General features: G+C 34.8%; 3 protein-coding genes across 5 annotated transcripts in view; 2 read left to right on the top strand and 1 right to left on the bottom strand.

Annotated features, from left to right (window-relative positions):
• The first annotated feature begins 323 nt into the window (after positions 1-323).
• Positions 324-13408, top strand: wcy (WW domain-containing adapter protein with coiled-coil wacky). 3 transcript variants are annotated; one of them, XM_076134578.1, is made up of 10 exons: positions 324-504; positions 615-648; positions 1265-1526; positions 2370-2681; positions 8291-8449; positions 8535-8692; positions 9693-9909; positions 10112-10257; positions 10331-10476; positions 10595-13408. In XM_076134578.1, exons 1-10 carry the CDS (start codon positions 464-466, stop codon positions 10668-10670), a joined length of 1551 nt encoding a protein of 516 aa, XP_075990693.1. In that variant the 5' UTR covers positions 324-463; the 3' UTR covers positions 10671-13408. The 3 variants fall into 3 exon arrangements, with proteins under 3 accessions (XP_075990693.1, XP_075990692.1, XP_075990694.1); XM_076134577.1 differs by having other exon boundaries at positions 8291-8455; XM_076134579.1 differs by having other exon boundaries at positions 325-504; positions 8291-8455; positions 10349-10476.
• Positions 13409-13841: 433 nt separating this feature from the next.
• Positions 13842-24827, bottom strand: part of Dhc16F (Dynein heavy chain at 16F) — a 61419-nt gene continuing 50433 nt past the window's right edge. Inside the window, exons 57-67 of the mRNA XM_076134693.1 lie at positions 23736-23882; positions 23274-23464; positions 17487-17688; positions 17166-17409; positions 16338-16538; positions 15812-16053; positions 15422-15712; positions 15187-15339; positions 14751-14945; positions 14355-14475; positions 13842-14219 (exon numbers count right to left, since the gene is read on the bottom strand). Coding sequence (XP_075990808.1) covers positions 13990-14219; positions 14355-14475; positions 14751-14945; positions 15187-15339; positions 15422-15712; positions 15812-16053; positions 16338-16538; positions 17166-17409; positions 17487-17688; positions 23274-23464; positions 23736-23882 — 2217 coding nt within the window. The 3' untranslated portion in view covers positions 13842-13989. The remainder of the gene's footprint in view (positions 14220-14354; positions 14476-14750; positions 14946-15186; positions 15340-15421; positions 15713-15811; positions 16054-16337; positions 16539-17165; positions 17410-17486; positions 17689-23273; positions 23465-23735; positions 23883-24827) is intronic.
• On the top strand, positions 18398-22094 carry LOC142986276 (putative oxidoreductase YtbE). Its single transcript, XM_076134692.1, has 5 exons — positions 18398-18693; positions 19438-19518; positions 19603-19710; positions 19799-20085; positions 20176-22094. Exons 1-5 carry the CDS (start codon positions 18612-18614, stop codon positions 20527-20529), a joined length of 912 nt encoding a protein of 303 aa, XP_075990807.1. The 5' UTR covers positions 18398-18611; the 3' UTR covers positions 20530-22094.

The following is a 24827-nucleotide window of genomic DNA, read 5'->3' as shown; positions in this document are numbered from 1 at the left end:
AGTTTGATTGAAATCCGAAATCAAAAATTAATTCGTTGTTTTAATAATTTATCCTGTGGAGCTGTATGGGTCAACTGGTTACCTACTTAATTATGTAACATCTGAAATTAATTACATAGTTGTCACTTAATTATTAACCAAGAATTACTATTCCTGATTTGTTTAGTTAAAATTTCTAATCCCCAACGGGCGGTTTTTATGTGTACCTATCTAATATCGCTTCCTTTTTTTCTTTGTTGGACTTACCCATAGACACAAAAATTCTATCATCATCAAAGCGTCGATCATCGATATATCTTTTTTCTCCCTCGTTTCTCTATTGGCTCTTTCTTGCTTGAGTGTCTTGAATGTGACATGGCGTCCATCAAGATATATCACGGCCTTCTGTAAAACTGTTTTTAATGACAGTGCTTTCATTTTGAATTTTATTACTGAGGCCGTAATAAATCGTACATTTGCATTGATGGTAATGCATGCAAGGAAACCTCAGCGAATAAGTGATGGGTATGATATGGTTTTGAATGCTTCGGCTTTACAGTCTTTAGATGGCGGTCGCCGATTTGAGTTTTGCTGTAATTTAGGTGAATGTATTAAATATTTTTATCTATTTTCAGGTACTTTGAGAAGCATCAGTCCCATCCGTATCAGGTAAGAGCAAATCAAAAGTTTCGATAAGAGGTAACGTACTCAACAAACATTTTCAATGATTATGGCTAAACCGTGCTTGAATCATGTAGGTACTCCTCTACGTAATAACTGTTCCCGACCATTCTTTTCCTGCTATTATCAAATACGCGTTAGCCATAAACACTGATAATTATTTCGTATTAGTTTCATATTACTTGAATTCTTTGTAAATAATTAATTTTAAATCAACTAATTCAATTATATGTACCTTGTAAAAGGTCTTTACTTTAATTGTAGAAATAAATCATAAGTTTTCTTAACATGTTTATTTAAGCAAACAAGAAACATTTTGATGTTATTCCTTCTGATGGTTGAATGTAATAACAAAATCAATATTCATATATCACTCCCATGTTCTGTTTCATTACTGAGCAATGAGCATACACAACAATGTACAATGTTGGGATTATACTTCTTTCATTAATGTTTATGACAATGTTTATATTTTCATAACATGATTGTATACGTCATCATGGTAAACAAAGGTAGAAACAGTGTATACTTGGATACAAATCCTAATCTCTCAGTATTGATTAAAATAATTTTGAGAGTTATTTTATCCTTTTTCTATGAACAGAAATACAATTCAAAGAGCGAAAGAAGAGCAACAAATGAATATGTCTCTTCTGAAAACCGATACACTCCTCTCCGATCCCCAAATGGCAATGTGTCAGCTCATGGCCATGGAACACATTCGACTCAATCCAGCCATGGGCACCACCACTACAGTCACATGGCTGATGAAAGAGGATACCCAACATCCAGAAATACCTACATTCAAAAGGGTTCTGAAAAGGAGAGAGATCGAGACTACAAATCCTCTAGAAATAAGTATACAGGTACGATATCTTTTTAATGTTTAGTATATTTTACTGCGAAGTCACTGAAAGTTACACCGATGATACTTACTACAAATTCACTTGGATTCCAATAAAGCTAATGATTGACAGCAAGAAAATGTACCATTTAAATCAAAGTTATGGGTGTATAGTGTATACCTCTTGGATTGCTTGCTACAATTCAGTTTGAATTTGGGATAATAGGTTTCTATGGCTGAGATGTAAAGCTGAGCAGTGTATATTTGGAAACTGACAACACAAAAATACAAACAAATCTTATTGTAGTGATCAAATGTTTGGGATTGATAATTGTGTTAGTTGCAGTTTTGGTTTTCCTTGTTTCTTTGTTATATTAACTGTGCCACTTAACTTTTGTTGAAATGTGTAGATTATGCTAGCTATGATATTATAGGATAATCACCTCTGTAGATTGTGTCAGGATAATGATTTTAGTGCAATATTGAATTGATTGCAATTGAATGCCCTAGTTGGTATTTCCTGGTGTATTCATTATTGAACAAAATCAACTTGATGTGAATATTTATTTAAGATGATGTGCTATATATATTTTTTTACAATAGACTGTCTTCTTCATTGTGGTTTTTATGTCTAGCTAGGCGTACATAGAGTTGTTGTTAATGGTCATTTATGATGAAATGCAATCATTACAACTAATACTAACCAAAACAATCAATACTAACAATATTTAGTTCTGGTTCATACTTACCTAGTAACTACTGCTGTGCTTGATTTATCAAAAGCAAGTGACAACTTAAAATATGGCTTGCGACAACAAAAACAATGAACAGAACAGATGTTAACAACAACTTAATACATTTTCAGATAGTGTCAGATCACCCAAGGAACGTAGCAAAGATAGTGAAAGAGAAAGGAGTAATCATGAGCGAAATGAACCAGATAAGAAAAGTAGGACTAGTGGCATGAACATTAGTGTTAGTAGGGGTAGTAAATACGACAAGAGAAGTGCGCCTTCAGCAAGCGTGTCATCTGGCCGCGAGTGGTCCGAACACATAAGTTCATCTGGGAAGAAGTATTATTATAACTGTATCAGTGAAGTGTCACAGTGGGAAAAGCCCAGGGAATGGGACTCCAGAAGAACCTCATCCAAAGATTCTACATATTCATCCCGAAGCAGTGAGTAAAACATTTATTTTCTCTTTATCACATTGTAGTATTGATTTTTTATTTCAAATTATGTTTTCAGTTATGTTTAATAGATAGTGCAATCTAAAATGTTATATTATTATGATGTATTTCACCAGTGTTTATTTATATGTTATGCTGTTGTTTTGTTTTGTTTTGTATAATTTTTGCATCAACAATAGTTCAATTACTACAAGTGTCCTTGTTGAAGTATTTTTGAAGTTATTTTGTTGCTTTAAAATGCACTATGTTAGGACAGTAGTTGTTAATAACTATTTATTTAAATATATTAAATTATCTTTATGTTGAATGTTTCTATGCACTTGCATGCATGGTATTTGATATATCATGATTAGTATTTCATAATAACAGTGCCATATTTGTGTAATTTGCTCCATAATGATAGTAATAACATATTATTTTATGGCAAAGTTAAGTGTCACCTAATTTCAGTGCTGAATTTTATAGTTTTAACTAATGGAAAATAGACAGACATAGTTTAGAGCAGAATATTATGAACCTTTACAGATGACCTTTAGACAAAGCCTCATATTAAATGTGTAAACCTATGCAATAGGGAATTATGTCATTTAAAGCATTCGGATTTAAAGTAATTTAATAGCAATCATTAAAATGAATATGAGGAGTTGGCAGACATAATTGTTTTATTATAATCAAGATAAATATTTTTATTCATGTTTGGTATCACTTCTACTTCTAATCGGTCAAACTACAATGACCCAGCATTTTATATAAATTATAATTGAAATCTAGGACACTTTTCTATGTAAACAAACACTAGTTATCACTGTGCCTAATAACTTAACATATTATTCAGAAAATATTTCGATTGGTGCATTGTTTTAAGTAAAGACTTATAATGATGCCATATTTGTCATTTGTCCTTCAGATCATTGATTGAAGAATTAAAGTGTAGTAATAATCTAATTCTTAGTGCATTAAACTCAACAGCAACCAATTACAGAAACTACATTGAAATAATGCTTTGTATCAGTAATCCAGGCTGTTAAGTAATTAGTGGCCATGTAAAACAATTTTAGGTTTATCATGGGCAATTATGTTTTAATACCAGCCATATTAAAACATAAATATTTAGGTATATTATTCTCACATTTTGATGTGACACTAGGCATTTACATTTACAGAGTATTGTGCTCAAACTGAATGGTTATAAATCTCGCAACGCACTAGGTTCCTGTCACACTCATTGTGCTATGAATTTACAAACGATATGCGTTGATATGCAGTGCACTGGCGCCGCATTTTGCATTGATATAAACAACGGAGATCGCGCTGTTATTGAACCCTTATGTCTTAGATTTCGCGACAATTGAATATTACCTTAATTTAGTTAATAAATAATGATATACTTTCTCGCAATACCGGTCTGCTAGTACCTAGTATAGGGCCTTATGTTAGAAGTCACCTTTGATAGCCCCCAATGTATAAACCTGTACATACAATGTAGCATATAATGATTGTTAGGGGTTATCTTGCCTCTTTATTTCAAATCTGCAGTCTGCATATCGAATAGTTTGTTTTGATATGTATGTATTTTACCTATTTAATGTTACAATTAATTAATTAGGGAGACCATTTCTCATAGATTTTAAATTTTTTCACTGTCTGTTAGTTACTGGAGTGGTCTTTGATGATAAAGGTACATAAATTGATCAGAATTAAAACAAACGAAAGGCAGTGAAGCATTTAAACTAACAATCTTCTAGTAATTCTAGGTTTCGATTAACCTTCGTAAAATATTCACGTTGTACGTATCGTAGTCCCCCACGTACCCACGATGTTTACGTAGGATGCACTTGTTTATCATGATAAATAATTAATCATTTCACTGCGGTTTTACGTTGCTCGAAGGGACGGTACGAACCGAATGATTTTGTATTGAAGGATTATCAGGGGTTATTATTCAAACCTCTGCAGACAAAGGTTTGCAAACAGAGCTGAGAATTTTGGTTAAACATTAACCAAAATTCTCAAATAGTTTGTCAATCGAATTGATTGCTTATTATATCGCTCACCTGAAAAAAGAGTTTGAATATTAGTAGTAGCATCACTTTAAAATCTCATTATTACTAATAACTATAAAGAAACATAATCAATGAGTGTGAATATACGCTCTAGTGTTTAACAATTCAACCTGGCTAAGCACAAGTTCTCTTGGCATTATAGAAATTCAATTACCGTGCATGCCACGGAATACTCCATAACGCTTTTAAATATGTCGTCATTTGGGTCATCTTGGCTGTTCTAAGCCTTGATTAGGTGTAGTTAGATAGTGGCTTGAGGAAAAAGTGTTGGACGTAGATCGGTACTATTAGAACTTAGCCATGTTTGTCTAGTATTTGTAATTAAATAACTGTAATATCATCACAATGGTATCCCTCGTTCAACTCTTAAGTTACTACTGTTGTTAGTAATGTTAGAGCTCGCACAATTCACTCATATTCTATTATACCGCTGTCTCTGAGAATCCGCACTTACGTATCGTCATTATTACTATAAACAAGAATATATTTACTTTTTCTACCTATAATTACTGAAAATATTCGGTCTCAATCTGATCAACACACAGATCGTTTATCTTTATGATTTACAAATGTTATAGTTTTCATCTTTATATTGGAAAAGCTTTGAATACGGAAATAATCGTTAGCATAACTGGATATTATAATAGCATCCTATTTTATAAAATAACAATCGATTCAATAGTATCTCTATGAAAGATGGTAAAAGTGCAGCAGCTCGTCGTCATAGTCAATTTAATTGGCACAGGATTAGACGGCTTTCATCTAGTTTGGCTTAGTATGTCGTTTGCAAGACCAGTTGTATAATGAAAATGATTCACAGTACTGGTGAACTGCAACATATTTTTTGTAAACTTCTAGGCTATAGGCTGCGTTACGTAGTTTGTTGATCAAAAAGAAGTTAGATAACTATAAAGTGGTCTAGATTCTACCTTGGGGTCCACAAATTGTCAATCAAATAAATTGTCGAGACAAGGTACATAGTTAAGGTAGGCAATTTTCTGCAACAGATGTTTATATGATCCACTGATCAAATCCGTTATTTTTATTAGTTTTTACTAGCTGTGATTCTAATATTTATACAGATTGTTGCGTGTTATACGATTCATAATACATATGAGAGCTGTGTGAAAAGTAACAGTTTTTTCAGTAACATCGAGAGAGCCAATAGATGACAATAGCATCGCGTTATAGTCACATTATAACACCTTAACATCCTTGCCATTGTTGTTATAAAACAGTCAAGACTATAACCCAAGTGACGCTTGTCATTTTCCCGCAATTTTACGGTTTTAGAATGCCATACTTAGAAAAAATGCTAATAGCGTACGTAACGCCGTGTAATCAATAGGAATAGTTAGTAACAGTTACACTATCTGCTCACCTACAACCACTTATACAGTATTAGATGATATTCCGGTTTTCCAAGCAATTGTACGAACATTGGGACCAAATATACGCAATTCTGTGTGACGTTAAGAATTTTTACGTTTATTTACAGTAAAATAGTATATATTACCTAATAACTAAACGGTACCTATGTTTCTAATTTGCTAGAATTTTGCACGCATGAAAAGAAAATGGTTATTAAAATATATTCTGAAGCAAAGTAACAGTCATGTTTTGATTCCGTTATCAACATAATTCAATTAAGCACTCTGTGTAAACGAATTAGTCGATTGCAGTGCGACACGATTGAAGAATTATAGTTTTTATGACTATGGATTCCCTTTGTTTCAGATCTATAGTCCAGATTATTGTAGGTGCGCCAGTGGAGACTAAAATAATTTGTCACCACGTTATATCTTGAATACATCTATAAAACAAATTCAATGAGACCGTCTAGTTAAAGGCTAGTGAAATTTTATAATTAAATCTCACGTTTCATAATACTCGCATCAATATATTTCTGAAGATCGCCTTTATCAGAGTATTTTCATTAGTTAGAATTATAGTAGTAGTAGTTCATTGATCGGTGATACTCGACATTAATGAAAATAGCAGTGAAAGGGTTGGGATGCCGATGTCTGTGATTGCATCTGTTCGAGGTCGTATAGGAGAGCTACCAAACACCGCGTTTTAGATATAATTCTACTCATCACTTTACTAACAGCTTTGAACTCAAACCTTTAAACTAAAGTAGCGTTAATTATATCAATAGTACCTAATTTATATTGGTTTTTATACAGTGCTACTAAATATCACAAGGTGATCTATTAACTCAATTACCTAAGTACATAATTGTTATTTTTGGTGAGTTTCAGTCATGACAAATATCGAGTCTTCCCTTAGGAGCCGTACTTTAATCGTATTTATTTTACGAAGCTTCTAGAAAACAGTCATTCGCGGAAAACACTCATACATTCTCGCTATACATTATGTAAGCAGAACAAGGATACAGTAGTATAATCTTAGTACAACCTAGCCTTGTCTTTCTAAGAGAAATTATTGTTGAGCTGCTAAAATACAGGAAATAAGTATTTACTCGAGTAAATATTATTATTTTGATACTATTTGATGAAGGACAATATACCCTCAATATTGTAAAAACTAATAAACATACTAACAATTCTTGATTATGTAGACTCATAGTCTACTCAATTCTGACAAAACAATAGTGACACCTGTTTGTTTTGTTGCCAACTTAAATATGTATCGATTTGATCTTTTACTCTTTCATACCCGCAATTTAAAAGCATCACATGACAAACTTGATATTTGAATTAAAACTGTAAGATAATGTTATGATCTACAGATTTGCTAAATTGACAGAAATTTCTTTATAGGTCGCTATAATTGATAACATATAGACTTAACAATAATAAAAAAGCAATGGCTTAAGGTAGTCATCGGGATACTTTCGAACGTGATTGAAAAATCGACTTTCTTTTTAAATTCTAATAATATTAATTGCAGTTTTTAGCTAAAACCTAAATTACACGTCATTATTTTACGCATACACATTAATTGGGTCCGTACATATGCGAAACTTAACTTCATCGAAACAGCATGTCTCATATATTAATGTTACTAAAGTCACGTGTTAAAATTTGTCAACTCTTGTATCATATTCGTATGCACACTTGCGACTTGCAAACTCAATTACATGCAATGAAATGTATCCGTCAAGATCCAGTCTAACCCAACGAAGAATACTGTCCACAGACATTCAACACAGATGTAATTTTATTATAAAGATATTTTGCCTTTAATCTGCTGCTTTTCAGTTTTGTACATGAACTATAAAGGATTTCATTAAGTTATTTATATGTTGAAATGTGTATAAGATAAGTTCTTGAAGACTAGCATCACCCAGATAGATTTGATGTCATAAAGTTGTAAATTCTGTAAATGATTGGAATAATGAATATCAGTTAAATGAAAAGGTTCATAAATTCTGCACTAATAATTTTACTAGTTACTATGTATTCCTATAAGAATTATTTGTATTCTGACACACAGTTATTGGCACGCCTCTTTTTTATTATGAATATATTGTCAACCATTATAAACAACCAATTGTTTCTTTTTGTTCAGGTCGAGATAAGAGGTCAAGTTCGCGATCAGGTAGACGAGAATCAGAAAAATCTAGTAAAAGAACCAATAGCGCTTCAGACAGATATTGGAATAGCGGCGGCAGAGATGAAGAAGCACATGAACGTACTAGACCAAAACATTCGGCTCCTCCACACGATGGTAAAGGTGAAGTATACAGTTATAGAATAAAACACGCCATATAAACGTTAGTGGCCTTTATTTATTCATATTTTTCTGTCCACAGATGGGCAATCATTACAGGATATGGATATCTCGCCTGATAGGAGTACGCCTCTGTCTGAAAATTCCTATGGAGCCAGAGAAGCGAATTCGTCGATTCGGCTTAATTCAGATAATAATGCAGTTCCGCCTGTTGTCGTGCTCGACAACTCAAATCAGCCGGTAAGATATTTACTAGTTAAAAACCCTTAAACACTAAATCAAAACATCACAATGTACCTGATGGTGAAATCCACATTTAAACGTTTTGTTCGATAACGTATTGTTTTTACTTGGCAATAGGTTTACATTGGGGTTATTCCACTTAACTCCAAAAAAACGTTCCACTTTAACTCCAAAACAGTTTTAATAAATATTTTAATTAAATATAATTCATTCCACTTTAACTCCAAGAAATCAGCAGAAGTAGAGTCAGCAGCATAAAATATTTAGCCATACGGATGACATGGATGCAGAGGGAGCAGTTCGAGTCGCTGCACTACGCGCAGGCATGGTCAGGCCCTGAATAATTATAATATTGAACATCCAATCTTATTACGTAGTAAACATCACTTGAAAAATCAAAAAAAAAATCTAAAATTATAAGAACATCGAAGCGAACAGCGCGTGTACTTCGACAACTTATATCTAAAAAACTTATATCTTATACATTAAAACCTGCACTATTTATTTTATGTTAACTTAGCTAAGTAAGAAATTTAATTTTTATTTAGAACTTTATTCTAATATAACAGCTTAATCCCGTCCTTGACTTTCAATCTTTTCACCAGGATAGCACTTTTGATCCTACGGTGTTCGTTTTTGAGGACGATGAACTGACTAACCTAATTATAATAACTTAAATCAAAATTACTGGTTTGTGAAAAATTACTAGGACGTTTGGTATATGGGCTTACACCAAAATATCGTCAAGATATAATTTTTGCTGCTGACTCTACAAAAACTCTTTTGGAGTTAAGTGGAATCGATGTAGGGAAATATTTCTATCTGTAAATTATTTTTTTTTATTGCTTTGGAGTCAAAGTGGAAATAATGTATGGGATGTTAAAGTTTAGAGAACAATGGATTTGGAGTTAAGTGGCATAACCCTTACATTGTTTAGTAACAGTTTGGATTTATCAATTTGGAAAACAGATAATAACTGAATTGTATTATATTACAGAGTGGGTCGTTGCTCGCAGCGGCCTTGCCGCGTATCGTAGCAATACCACCACCGGTGATTATGCCGGCAAATAACGGCTCGACGTCACCGGTGGGCGACAACGGTAGCGGCTCCGGCACACCGCACCGCGATGCCGGCCCTCCCACGCCCACACACTCGGAGAATACGGACCCGCACGCGCCGCCCTTACACCTAGATACGGCTTTACCTCGAAAAAGTAAGTTGTTTTACTAACATTGGTAACCTAGTTATCAATCATCATAATTCGGTACAATATATCAATAGTTAGAATGAAAGATGTTTTTAACGTATGATGTCAAAAATGGCTTTATATCTTTTAAGACGTCAGTGTCGACTTCAATTTACGACGATGCAGTTTTCGTACATACAAGAACCTTACTATAATTTGTTTGTTCCAGTGGAATGCCTAGGCAGTTATTCATCAGTGGTGGGCGGTACTCTTCACCATGCACCTCCAATGCTGACACCTTCGCTCGTGAATTACGTGCGGACAGACCTCACCACACACGTAACTGGTTGGCCAGCAGACATTTTAGAGAAACAGGTAACCACTATTCTGTCTATCCATTATTTTACTATGTGGCCATTGCTGTCATTTAAAATGTTTGTTAAACAAGTGGACTTTACTTCGACAGGCTAACAAGTTCACCGAAGAAGCATATCAACTAGGCTGTCTACAGTGTACGCGGGTATCCGCCGAGTTAAAGTGTTCTCGGTCGCTCGTCCGTCACACAGAAATACGAGCCACGTTACAGGAGCAAAAGTAAGTTCGCTCGCTACAATGCCAAATTTATAATTTGTATGCAATTTTGTATTGAGACACTCAAATCATAATAAAACTGGTAGCACAAGATAACACGTGTCGTGTGTGTTGTCGACAGAATTATGTACCTGCGTCAGCAGATCTCACGGCTAGAGGAGCTCAAGTCGCAGAACTCGTTCATGTCGGAGGACTAGGAGTCGTGGTGGGGGCAGACGCGAGCCCCCGTCGCCCCCACGGTACCCCAGTCCCCAATGTCGCCGCCGCGCGCTGCATTTGCCGCTCCCACGCGGGCACCTTCACATGTCAATGCTAAACATTGTTCATTCCGTTCATTTTCTATGTAATTTAGATCGAATGATTACTCTTGTGTTGTGTGATTTGATGTTAAAATTAAGCAATGTCGTGAGATTCGCCAGGATTGGTCAATTTGAATTTCATGTTATTGGATATTTCAATCGAGGTTCAGTCTTCGGCTTCAATTTAATTACTATCGAAATGTGGAATCAATATAATTATGTAATTGTAATACAAATGGAAGTATGTTTTGATGAAACTTGTTTATGTAGATAGGTTAAGTAGTTACGACTGGACAAACGGCACAGCGCGCGTCACACGCTGACATCCTAATTTAATTACACATCTTCTTTTTGATATACAAATGATTGACGATTTGAGACAAATACACTGGTCAACACACAAAATATTGAAAGCTATGTCTGATGTTAATTAACTATTTGTTTATATCTGTTGATTTTTGTTATTCTAGATGATGAAAATACCTCATAGTGATAGACACGCCTCTTGTCGCGAAGCAAATAGCATCAGAGATATACTTAAGTTATATAAATTTACAGCACAGAATAATGTTTAACATAGAGGGATCAAACCCTCGAGCTCTGTATCTCATATGAGTGTTTTTTGACCTTACACAATATCATACCAATATGTCCACATGTGTTGCATGTGCCTCATGTACACACAAAAGAAATGATTCGGTCTCAAATACACGTAAGACCTTTGGAGCGTCTAGGATGCTTACAAACATTTATTTATAACTACCTATATCAGCTAAATATCAAAATTGCTTCTTTATGGACTATTCAGCCATATCTGGCTGTGAAGACCAAAATGTTACAATATTGCTCTGAGCTATACCTATAAATTCTATTAATTATGATTTCGTTTCGATGAATTATTCCTATCACCATATTATTTTCCCATTTTTAGGTTATATGACATAGCGTTTTATAAACCAAAGATTTTTTTTAAACAATTAGTTAATTGATTGAAGATGTTCAACGAGAGATTTGTTTTACGTAACATTGTTAAATTATTATAATTTTAGTTAAATCATCAGACAAGCGGCATTTTATACAGCAATGATAAGTAGAATGTTTGACCAATATTATAAGACGGTTTTTTTCATACCGACGACATAGCATTTGAAAAAAGTTCTATTAAGCTGTTCGTGTAGAATCAATAGCTTCGCGTTAAACGGTGGCCTAATAAGTCGTCTAAACAGCGCTCCAAGGGTTAACCAGTTATTGTCATACACAAAACAACAGCCTTATACACTCTATCAATTATCTAAAGAAAACTGAATAACTGATTCAGCCTCAAATATATAAATATATAACTAGTAGATTCAATAAATAATAATCTAAATGTCTCGTTATAACTAATAATTGTCAGTGCATTTTTGATCAAGTCTTGGTGTTGTGTCCCCAAACGTTGCTATACCTCCAGATTAAGATGTGCCCCATTGTTATAGCTAGACTCGTTACATGACTTATAATTTTTGGACTTTTTAATTTAATTAAATTTCTCACTGTTGACCAGTGTTCTTCAACAATTTAATAATATATTTAAATAGTTAAAGGTCTTAATAAAATAAACTATAGTTTATTTTGTTATCTGCTGTTGATTCAATCTTAGATTATAATAATAATTTGTCAATGTAAGGGTACTACCGTGTTTTGTAATGTGTTTACTGTAAAAATTAAATTATTGAATGTCTTTCGTAGCGAATGATTTCTATAGTTGATACGCAAGTTGTTACATAAACATTACAGTTAGTAGCCAATTAGGGAATATATTATGTGTCATTCATATTGTTTGGATATGTCTACTGCTGGGAAGTGCTTAATGCTGCCAATGTTCATTTTTGACCAGACAGTGAAAAAATATGTCAAGAACCAAGTATACTTAGTAATCTAATAAATAGAAATTCAAGCCGCATTATTGACTTGATTGGACATCTTTGAAGCTTAAACTATGTTGAAGAAGATACATTGCAAGCTTTGTATTAAAGTACAACACAGTGAAGTGAGAGATAACCAATTTGTTCTCTTACATGAGTAAACATAGTGAATCATTAGTTAGGTAAAACAAACTCCGGTCTAGGTCTTTTTATTTTTCTAATATAGGGCTAATATTTTAATTGAACGCTAAAATGACACCAGCTATGTAATATAAAACAAATTAACGGAAATACTGTGATATTCATTCACTTTCACATGTAATAATAGTCGATAAAATAAATATTACATAATTATGTAAATAGGCCTGTGTGGAGCTGTAATTAGGTGCACGCTGTTTATAAATCACTTAATTTATATAATATAGGGCCTTAAAATTCAGGTCTCTAATGTATTGGCAAGAAACCGGTAGTGTCGTTCTATGGCAACCTCTTTTTTATTGTATTTTAGTGTTAACTGGGGACCTGTCGAATCGCCCGCCGTAAACTTTAGCATAGTCATATTTGTCAAGTTAATATATAACGCGACTTCATTACGTGTCGCCTCCACGCAGGACTTGCCCTTCAAATTTTACTTTTCACGTACTGTAATAATGTTGTGACGATTATTATTTTCACATTGAAATATGACAATTTAACCGGATTAAATAAATCAGTTTCTGATAATCATGTGTATCACTCTACTTTTATTGAATCAACCCTTTTACGTGTTCCCTTTACTATTAATACGGTAAATAGAAATATCCACATTAATATTATAAATGTGAAAGTAACTCCGTCTGTCTGCTATCAATCACGCCTAAACTACTGAACCAATTTGCAAGAAATTTGATATGGAGATATTTTGATACCCGAGATAAAACATAGTCTACTTTTTACCTTTTAACCTTTTTTTGTCTTTAAAATTCAGGTGGCGGACGAAGTCGAGGGTAAAAGCTAGTGTCTGTATAAATGTAGGTGATAATGTCATGTAGGTAATGTCCGGAACCTAACTATTTGAACAACAGGCATTATTCGAATTCGTAAAATGTTATTTATGTTCGCAATTCGAATTATGCCAAACACTGGCATAACCGCTAGTCAAAAATAAAACATTTTAAGACGAGGTTGTATATTAAATTAACACAAGATATTACATACAAATATACATACTATATAAATTAGCAAAGCACAATATTGTATAATGTACCAAAACAATTGAAATGTTGTAATGCGCGTAAGTAACCTAACCTTAATTAACATATTGGCTAGACCCCTCAGTCGGTGACTTGTGTTAGAAGAGCTGTGCCACGTATGATCCAGTAGCTGGCATGTTGATGCGAAGGTAAAAGCACAGGGAGTACAAAGTTAGTACTGTGGCCAGTAGTGGACAACGTGCCTGCTCTTTCTGAAGTTTTGTAGAGCGGTGCGTCATAGCGCGGGTCAGGCTTCGGTAGTGTTAACACGGGCTGGAACCATACCACTGGCAGTGGAGGGTTCATTTGTCCTGCACAGAGTGGAATTAGATTTTGATATTGTATAAAATGGAGGACAGAGAGAAAATACTTTGACCCACTGTTTTGTAGCTAAGTTTAATAAGTTTCGTCATGACAAGAATGCGTAAGGTAATAAGTGTGCTCACCGGCATAGGCATCTACAAGAAGGCCTCGTTGTATGTCCCACCGGCCCGCGTCAATAAATAAGCCGTGGATATTGACACCATCTTCAGGTAATTCTAGACTGGAAAATACGTTCACACCCTCCTGCAACATTAACAATAAGGTGTAATTTTATATAATGACTCACGACTCGTTAATGATATTGATTATTACGGATGTTTTTTTTAAATTAGCTGCTGTTTGCGTGCCCCATTACTAGGCAGAGGCCTCTCCTCTTTTATACCTAATCTCCCTGTGCACAATGCTGTGCGACTTCCCACCACGAAGGACCTGCATTGTCGTCAAAATATCGTGCCACCTGCGCCGTTGCCATTCAGAGACCAGAGAAAAATAGTAAAATTAAAAGTCACTGTACGTACCTTCTTTTTCTTATTTTGCGTATAAATATCATCCTGTGATAAAAATATTTGCTTAGGATGAAAATCAAACATGAGCGCATCGATAGGTACGCGGTATCGACGTGCATAGGATTGTAGTGAGCCTGTCAGCAAACCCTGAGGGAAGAACAGTCCCGACACCCAGCTGCTTGGCTGCGGCCCGTCCACGAGCCATTTCTGAAAACACAATATTTGTAAATAATACCTACAATTAATAAATAAGATTAAGTAGATTTTGCACCATAAATATAATACATGTTATGTACATATAATATGGACATTTTCTTTCTGTGATTATAGGGAGGCCGGGTTTTAGCAAACGGCCTTAAATAAACACTAGCATGCCTGGCTAGGCTGGCTCCAATGCACGAAGAACTTCAAATTCTTGAAGACGTAATTAATTCTATATTCTCCTTACCTCTATGAAGTCAACTCTCAATGTTAAGTCATGGATCCAACTTCCAAGTGATTTCAAAGAATTGTATCCCTTTTTATGCCACATGTTAGGCACTCTGTTGTTCATGAAAGCCGTAAACACTTCCTCAAAAGCTTCCGACATTACTACGACACCCTGAGATCGAAGATGTAGAATAAATAGTTATGTAAGAGATGTCATAAATGATTAACTGGACTACATTTAAAGATAAACTTACTTTGATGGCTTTTTGAAGTTCGTTGAGCGAGGTATGTATCAGCGTTAACAGAGTATTAAACCTATCTGTTTCGTGCAGAAGTACTGTAGTAAGCGAGTGTAGCTGGCCCATACTGTCTGGTATCATAAGATCAGGAAAGATGAGAGATTTATCGATGCCTCTAACGATCCTAGCCCGCGTCTGGTCGCAAATACGCCACACGATCTGATCCGGAGTCTCGCCACCTCCTGACCCCTCTGTTCTCGGCTGAACGTCTACTATCGTTTGAATAAGCGTATTCGTTTCTTTGTTCTAAAGCAGAAAATTAAACCAATGAATGTGTTGAATGATTATAATAAAAAAAAAACAAGTTAGGTTATCGAGAAGCAAAGTCAGCGTCGACTAACTCACCTCGAATGCAATATTAGCGTTATCATGCATTCCAAATACTTCAGGGTCTTCAATAACCGGCAAACTGTCGATATAATTTCTATAATCTTCAAGTTTGTCTGATCTCGGACAGTAATACTTGCCGGACTTTGAGTATGCATATCCCTCTTCAAGAGTGGGCGGTGCGAAGAACAGTTTTAATATAGTAGTCAAGCATCGTTGGTCCCACATGTCCGTCACACGACCACCGTATGTGATCAAACCTACGAAGGAAATGGTACTCTGGCATCACAGGCACGATTAAAGAATTACTTAACGATGAAATGAAATGAGATGGAGAGCGAGAGGGTTCGAGTCAAGGGAGACGTTTAATGATAGTAAGATTTATCCTAGGATTGGTCCGTAACAACTCTGAGTTTGGTAATACGTTTATCTAAGTATAGCACTCACTGCCTACCTGCGGGGAATGTCAGGCACCTATTTATATCAACAGACTACTTGCTTTAAAATGTCGTATCGAAATATAAATTGCATAAAGCTAGCTTACTAGTGATATACTCCAACGCGTCCCATGGTATATGACCGTCTTCACAAAACATTTGTAAATTGAGCATGGCGCACTCTCGATCACTGTTGTTAAACTCATATGTTATGTTCCACCCAAGTGGTCCGAACTTTTTCCGTTCTTGAATTATGGCGTGGAACATGCAGATGCCGAAGAGCATTGTACGCCAGTCTTGGCCCAGCACTGTAAACAAAAGAACAAAGTTAAATTTGTCTATCTGTCGTATAGTTAGTTAGTTATTTAGTGGTCAACCTAGTGTCAAAGTTGTTCAAGCCGCCCGAGGGCCTTTGACATGGCTAAACGACTGTTATCTTTCAAAGTTAAATAAAATAGAACCAGACCTAAAAGACAAAACCGTCTCTCTACGGATGTAATTATGAAAGTGCTTAAAGTTAGTAGGCATCGAACCGATTACATTTGAAACCTAATTAGAATTAATCAGTCGAATAAAATGATCCCCAAATCAAATAAAAAAACAGATGTTCAAAAGTTTGAATATTTCTGTCTCTCTGTTACCTACGTCTGAGCGGATTGCCTTCTTGTATTTATTGTCTTTCCCACGACCCGAAAATCGAACCTGAAACCTCCTTAGGTTGGATTTTCGGGTCACATTGAATGTTTTTACTTGTTCAGAATTTCATACGTGTCTGGTTTCTGCTAAGTACTTATAAGAAATAATATCTACCAAACTTATACCTATGTAGGTATTTAGTATGTAACTACTTCATACACTTCTGTCCACATTTTTGGGCTAACTACCGTAATGTTAACCAGAATAAGATAAATGTAGGTATGTAAAAAGGCGCATACCGTGATTTTCAAAAAAGTCCGGTTCCATTTCTATCAGTGCTCTTTTTACGTTTGCTTTCAAACCCTTCGGTGGTTCATTAGTGACTTTAACAGAGTTTTGCAAGACAGACACGGGAAATTTGGGTGTTGGCATCGAACTAAGGAAAAGTCTAAAGTCCTGATGTAACACCCCACCTTGTTCACTACCCATGTTGGCTACAATGAGTTCTAGACTTAACATCCATGAAGCAGCCAAGTGACAATTCTGGAAGTCAAAAAAATTAATTACCTTCACCTTAATTTTGACTAGCAATATTATTATTTTAGAAGTTTCTAAAATACTTGTAGGAATATCCAGTCGCCTTTAGGTTTCGCGCTCATTATCATCTTTTCAGCGACCGGCCCTTGCCCTTGCCCAAGAGAAATAGAATGCAATCGTTCCCGCATGTCCATTTCAGTAGCAAACTTTTGGAATGCTCCAAACGGATCCGACCCCGTGCTTAAAACAAATACGAGCGGGATCGTTGACGCTGTGTCATTGTACCTAAAAATAATGAAAGGTGGTTTAGTTCAGATACATATAATTGCCGACACCCCTTTTTACCCCCCAGGCACCGAAACTTCAGAAAGTTTTGGTTTTTGTACTTAATTGCAATTCTATTTTTAATTTACCCAACATCATGCTATTTATCTAATTATTTATTGGTATCCGGGGAATAATGCCAACGTTGGCAACCCTCTAAAAAAGCCTTCAAGTGAATGTGACACCTTGAGACCATAGGGATGGGCTTAATTTACAACCCCATACATAACGTTATAAAAGTGCCACTGATAACATTTTACGTGTTACCTCTCTACTATTATTACAAAGATGGATTACTTATAGTTACTGAAAGTAGAAACGTAATACTTGGGATTTATTCTCATTGCCAATTCTAAATCGAGAAGTTTTACTACACATGGTGTATACTAATAATTGAAGTGGTTTTTCTTCTAAACTAGAAGAATTTTTTAATGAAACTGTTTAGGGTTTTTTTTACAGTTGTTGGTATCTTTGAATAAAATCTTGTTTTTTTGCCTTATTGCATTTATAATATAATAGCGTTTAAAAGAGCGCTCAACGTTGAACCTAAAAAATATTTAGCTGTTATTTACATCTCTATGGAATCGTGAGAGGGGGAATTGCGGGTGGTGTGAGTTGTGTCAATTTGACATTTCATTTCGTTCGCTTCTACTCTATGCAAGAAGCAATAAGCTAGACAAGGAAAGCAAACTTGTTTTCCCGCGTGAAGTTAGATTCGGTGCGAGGCGGCAATATAAACGAGTTTGATGTTTGTGTAGTTGTTGCCGCTCGCCGCGCTACAGTTAGTCGTTCTGCATCTGCCGGCCGGAATAGTCGTGACTCGTAGTGACTGATAAGTGAAGTTATTATTGCTATCTGTAAACTTTAGGTGATGTGAGAGAAGCATGGCGACCGCCATGGATCCAGAATCTTACACAACAACAAAGTTCACACTGAACAACGGAACCACCATACCCGGTGTTGGCTGTAAGTATGAATACTTAAATTTTAAGAACTGTGCGTAATTTGACCTGACCTGTATTCCATAAATATTCGCTTTACAAAACATTTTCCTTCTGCTGGCGTTGTAAACATGTTAAGTTTGTTGAAGTTCTGATCAAGTCTGAGGTTATAATGAATAGTTATCGGAAGTTGTCACAACTTTGTTGTCGCGCGTGCTGTTTGTTTAAAACTAAAAATTATGATGTGTAGGCACAATTATATTTACTTTTTGTTTAATCTTACTAATGTGAGATGATTTTCGATTGAAATGCTGTAAAAGTATATTAAAATACTATAAAATAGAGAGTTTGAAGGGATCTTAAATGCTGAAGTTTACATTTTCTAAGTTTAGTTTTAAACTAACTTTTGACACAAGTTACTGAAGTTACTAGTTCTGAAACTTGTAAAAGAGGTGTAGTGTTTAGAAATACAGAATAATAAAAGAAATGATATATTATATTCTCACCACGAAAACATCGCGACTTTATTTTGCTGGCGTACATAGCTTGAAACTTTAATAATGCAAAATGCTATATTATTCAGAATTTACAGACTGATACCTTTCAACATGAACATTTTACCAATATACATAGAAATTGGAGAGTATTTTAATTTTGTAAAAGCACTTCAACATTTCAGTGTCAAATCAGTTCAGTGGTCAGTAGTTACAATAAAATGAATGTAACTAATTATAATTTATTCAGCATTAACATTAAATTTTATTTTCAGTTGGCACCTATAGAATTAGGTGTGGCGATGTTATCATGAAAGTGGTGGACGAAGCACTTGCTGCTGGGTACCGCATGTTTGGTAATTTATTTGGACAATCAACTTCACATAATATTTATACTTAATAGGAATAGGAAAAGGAATCAATTAATATCTCTTGTACAGATACTGCGGCCGTGTACCACAACGAGGGACACCTGAAAAAAGCTTTTCAAACATTATTGCCCAAGTATGGCCTAGAGCGCGAGGAGATCTTCATCACAACCAAACTATGTAAATTTCATTTCTTTACAATAATAAAATGAATTATCGTATTTTATTTATACCTTCATTTTGATTATTGTTTGGTTTACATTTGCAGCTCCGTCTGATCATGGTTCACTCGAAGTAGTAAGGAAGGCTTACAAACACTCTCTTGATAACTTGGGATTGGATTATGTTGACTTGTATTTAATCCACTTCCCTGGCACTGCTAAACTGGCATGCGATGATAAGCGAAATATTGATATTCGTAACATGACTTGGGCAAGTCTTGTAGATCTGTATGACAATGGACTTGTTAATGCCATAGGAGTGTCAAACTTCACTGTGAAGCATCTCCAGCAACTCCTTAGAAGCAACCATGGAGTAATACCTGCCGTTAACCAGGTACTTATTAGACGTTTTCTTACTCATTTTGTTACGATTTCTCATCTGAGAAATATCTACATGTTTTTCTGTTTTTTTTTTGGTTCACAGGTTGAATGGCACCCATTTTACCATCAGCAGGAGCTCCTCGATTATTGCAAAGAAAATGACATTTTGCTCCAAGCTTATTGCTCTCTGGGTGGAACATCCGCCAATAATGATTCCCTACTCAAGCATCCCTTGGTCACCAAGATTGCCAATAAGCTTGAGGTCACTAATGCTCAAGTGTTACTGCGCTGGGCATTGCAGCAGGACATTGCAGTTATACCCAAATCTACTGACCCGCGCCACATCAAGGATAACATTGCCCTGAATTTCACGATACCCAATGAGGATATGCGCATCTTGAGCGATCTGGGATCCCATAAGATCAAGTATGCGTGGGATCCTAGTGTGGTTGTCTAACGCCATGCCCACAGCACCAGGCATTAAATGCTCTCGGTGCGCCTTCAATGATCGACATGTGCTTTCATTGAAATGTCTCCTACCTATATATTTGGTATGAGACATCAAGGACTTTATCCCAGTAGTATTTTCGTTTTCCAGCACATTCCAGAATCAAATTTGATTTGCTATGTTATTTCTGAATGTTGTTATAAAATGGGGTACTCTATACTTATTGACAAATTATTATATTTATATGTATGTGATTGTATAACGTAAATATATTATATGCTTATGAAAAGCTTGAACCCATACCTGTTCTGTAAGTCTTACAATATATGTAAAATTTTGCTGTATTGTCTAGTCTCAGTGTTAAATAAATACTCAAATAAATAAAAAAAAATAGTAGATGTCTAAAAAAATTAATCAAAATTTCAAGTCAATATAAAGTAACTGACATTGGTTTATCTCTCTAATTACGACCGGATTCAAATGAGTTAGTTAGGTCAAAGTGTTATTAAAACACGTAATATTATAATATTTTAATAAGTGTGTATTACGTAGAATATTATATTCGAAATTAATGTGATGGTAAAAATAATGATTATAAAGTAGATTTTTGTGCTGTGTTGGCAATCTAGACTTAAGTTTTGATCTGCTCGTGTATGAGAGTGAGAGTGGACCACAATCGAGCTTATAAGATGTAGGCATTTGGATGTGCGTATATCTTTGTATCAGACTGAACTAAAAAATCTTATATATCGTATTATTCGGCCGTCTATATAAATCAATTACTTTTCGAGGTTAGCTCTAGATAATGCGCATGCGACTCTGCACTATTCACTATTATTATTTGGATAAACATTGATTTCAAAATAACAATATATACGTTCATGTCTGCCTTCTGGATAGTGCCACTTGATTGTGGAATCCCGAATGAAAATGGTTTGTTGCAGATGTTATTCAATGTCATTATATTAAATAGTAAGATATAATCGTAGATATGTTATAAAAGATTACATTTATCTCTGTATTCACAAAATATTCTTAATAATATATTGATTGCATTTGGGCGTTGGTATTAGTATCTATAAACTTGACATAACTTTTAGTTTGAATACTCGAAAGTTTTGATAAACTGTGTTTTCTAGCCATCTTCGTCGGTTGATTTTAAAGACAAATAAAAAATTTCTGATTCAAAATTTGAGTAAAATTATTTTGATTATCCTACTTACTCTAATTAGTAATTATTTTGTAATTGCAATTTATGTTTTTCTTTACGCGAATACGTAATCTTGCCAGCGCCCATTATTATATTATAAGACAAAGTATAATAGTACGTAGACTTCATGTACCTAAACGTTAGATTGACCTTCTTGATATACCTATATTTGTCCGACATTTTCTGATGTTCAAATTGCGAATTTAACGTGATAAATTCAAATGTTTGTGATAAATTACCTACCACTATTGTTCAAAACAATAAGTGGTAGTATCGAAAAGTAGACATTATTTTGTGAATTGTAACCGTAGCTGTGTACCTAAATGTATATGTATTAATATTCAATAAAGTCTATTTATCGATATTTACTGTTTTTACTTGCGACCATAATTCCTTCTAATCATCTCACTTCCGAACATCCCATGAGTAAACGGAACCCTTGTCTATGAAATCAGTAGATTTTCTAATACACTTAACTGACAGTCAATGTTAGCAACATAGACAGCCATGGGGCAAATAAAACTCCTGAAGTAAGCACTACAGCAAACTTGCTTTATCCTCTTAATAAGAAGTAGACGTATGTTCCGACTTGCAGATTTTCAAGCGAGAACCCATAATGTTTCTGCGATATAGTGTAAGCCACTATAACCCTCCAAACTGCTTCATCTTCAGTAGTAAGTCATTAAAATCGGGTAAGCCGATAGCCAACTTTGAAAAAGTTTGTTTCTCTGTGCATCATGTAGGTAAAAGCACTTGACAAAATAGTGATCTCCAAATATCATAAACAGACGTCAGTGACCAATTTTATTTTCATTGAGATGTAAGTAGGTACGTCCCAGTCCCACACATTTTTAGTAGTATTTTTCGAAACTTTAATTGATAATTTGCGGCAAACTAACTTCTATCCGCGACTCCGTATGCGTGGTATAGTTTTATGGGTCATTACTCATTAGGCGCAATTTCCGGGGTAGAAAATTTCGTCTAAATCGGTTTAGCGGTTTATTCATGAAAAAGAGACTGACAGACAGTTAATCTCACATTTATAATGAATATTAGTTGGGACTTCATCACTAGTAGCCTTTTGTAAATTGTTTTTTAATGGCTGACAAAGGTATTCAAAAGTATAGGTAGGTACTTGCTTATATCGTCATAACTCATATGGCAATATCTGACTGTCCTAATCAAAATGATTTAATTCATTGGATGCACAAGTCAAGATACGTAGTTTTTTGTTAATAACAATAGTTTACAACGAACGAAACATAGTTCTTCTAAATGATTAATTCATTGGATGCACAAGTCAAGATACGTAGTTTTTTGTTAATAACAATAGTTTACAACGAACGAAACATAGTTCTTCTGATAAAATCCAAACCGGTAGGTATATTAAAATTGGTAAGTTACAAAAGGTTGCTAATTTTATACTAGGTCCGCTTTATATTAAGCACCACTTATACCGGGTGCTTTGTGCTCGTGCAGCGCTAGGGTCGCAAAAAATAAAAGAAAGTGTGTAGGTAGATAAATATTCAACAAGTATACATACAGTGTGTTTAGTTGTACCGTAGGACTTTCAATGAACACTGAGCCCAAAGAATGGCTGACATATTGCGCAATAGCAAATACCAATTTTTCTTCTCTTAAGCTTTTTACAATCATTAGTTTCTCAAACGGCGTCAGTTTTGCGTTCCAATCAATTTCGGGTGGAGTAAGATTTCGTTTGTCTACGTGAATTTCCTGAAAAAAAAAGTCATTAATAAGAGTAAATCTAAGTAAATGTACAAATATTGTTACTTGCGTAAGATCTCATTCGAGAGCTAGTTTAAACTTCGATAAAGTTGTAGTAGGTACTTAGTACCTTGTTATATAGAATAGCTCTAAATAAAAAAGTACCTAACGATAAAACAGAAGAAAACCTGACAATATTAACTAAAACATACTTTTTAGCAAGTTACTCTTAAACAACATATTTTCGAAACAAGCTAAAATGCATAGGAGTTTAACTTACCACACTAAAGGACCCGAGTGTAATTGGTATTTTCCTGAGGCAATCTTTCAGCAGTCCTGCGAAGCTCGCATCCATTTCGTTCAAGTGACTAGCGGCCAGCCACATTTGGTCACTTAGCGTTTCACACTGCGGTTTCGGGGGTGGTACCTAAGACCATGAACATAATAAGTAAATGAAATTTGATACAAGTTATTTTATAGTCGCTACAATTATAAATTAGAATTGTAAGGTAAAGTGCGGTTTTGCGTTGATTCCTGTATTCTAATAACTATACCTATAATAAACATGCAAGGTGAAAGTTAAAAGTTAAAAGCCGCTCCAAGTTTATTATACTATTCGTTAAGTTTGGTCATATCGCTTTAAAGTACCTCGCTGTAAAATTACAAGGGAACTTCATCGGTAAAGCTAAAAGCCTAGATATAATTGTAAGTAGAAAAAGTTGGTAGAAGTTGTGTGAATCTTTAATAGCTATGCTCAGAGTTCTGCAATCAAGCAAGTGCAACTTTGTCCGGGTACTTGACGTAACTTCTTAAGACTTTCTTACTAGTTTCCGTACCGACGACGGCGGAGGGAGGTGTCGACAATTTGTCTGCATTTACCCATTCAAGTTTTCAATGAGCAATTGCTATTTATTTTTAGTGACAAAAATTTCGACGATTAACACAAGTAGATGTCCACATATTAAGGGGCTAATTCAGGTGCAAAAGTCACCAATACGTAAACATTTTAAGCGATTTTGAATCACAATATTATTTTTTTATATTACTAATTCACTTGCGCGATCCCGCATGGGTCAAATCTAGCATTAGGTACAAAAAATTATCATGTGAATTCTTATATCATTATTTGTAACTGTATTTAATGTATTGAGAATAGAGACTCGATTGCATTCTACCGCACAATAGCGACCGCATCTTCGTCATGTTAATTAAACTGGCCACTTGTACTGAGAAACGACGGTGGCTCTTAATTGACGACATTTCCGCCTGTCTAAGTTTCAGGTATTATTAGTCAGCTCGGGCCCAGGCTAGTGGCTAGATCAGTTTAACATAACCTGATTGTTTGTTGCAGACAATAGTATTCAATTATTCC

The sequence above is a fragment of the Anticarsia gemmatalis genome, chromosome Z, assembly GCF_050436995.1.
Source record: "Anticarsia gemmatalis isolate Benzon Research Colony breed Stoneville strain chromosome Z, ilAntGemm2 primary, whole genome shotgun sequence".
Taxonomy (NCBI): Eukaryota; Metazoa; Arthropoda; class Insecta; order Lepidoptera; family Erebidae; genus Anticarsia; species Anticarsia gemmatalis.
Note: the sequence above shows the minus strand (reverse complement) of the source record. Positions and strands in the feature narration are given on the sequence as shown.

Excerpts from the sequence above, each read along its gene's own strand:
- wcy (XM_076134577.1), top strand. The coding sequence starts at position 464 with ATGGTAATGCATGCAAGGAAACCTCAGCGAATAAGTGATGG. Across the intron at positions 8,456-8,534 it reads TCCTCCACACGATGGTAAAG|ATGGGCAATCATTACAGGAT; the intron begins GTGAAGTATACA and ends TTCTGTCCACAG. Across the intron at positions 10,258-10,330 it reads CAGACATTTTAGAGAAACAG|TGGACTTTACTTCGACAGGC; the intron begins GTAACCACTATT and ends TTGTTAAACAAG.
- LOC142986276 (XM_076134692.1), top strand. The coding sequence starts at position 18,612 with ATGGCGACCGCCATGGATCCAGAATCTTACACAACAACAAAGTTCACA. Across the intron at positions 18,694-19,437 it reads CACCATACCCGGTGTTGGCT|TTGGCACCTATAGAATTAGG; the intron begins GTAAGTATGAAT and ends TTTTATTTTCAG. Across the intron at positions 19,711-19,798 it reads CTTCATCACAACCAAACTAT|CTCCGTCTGATCATGGTTCA; the intron begins GTAAATTTCATT and ends TTACATTTGCAG.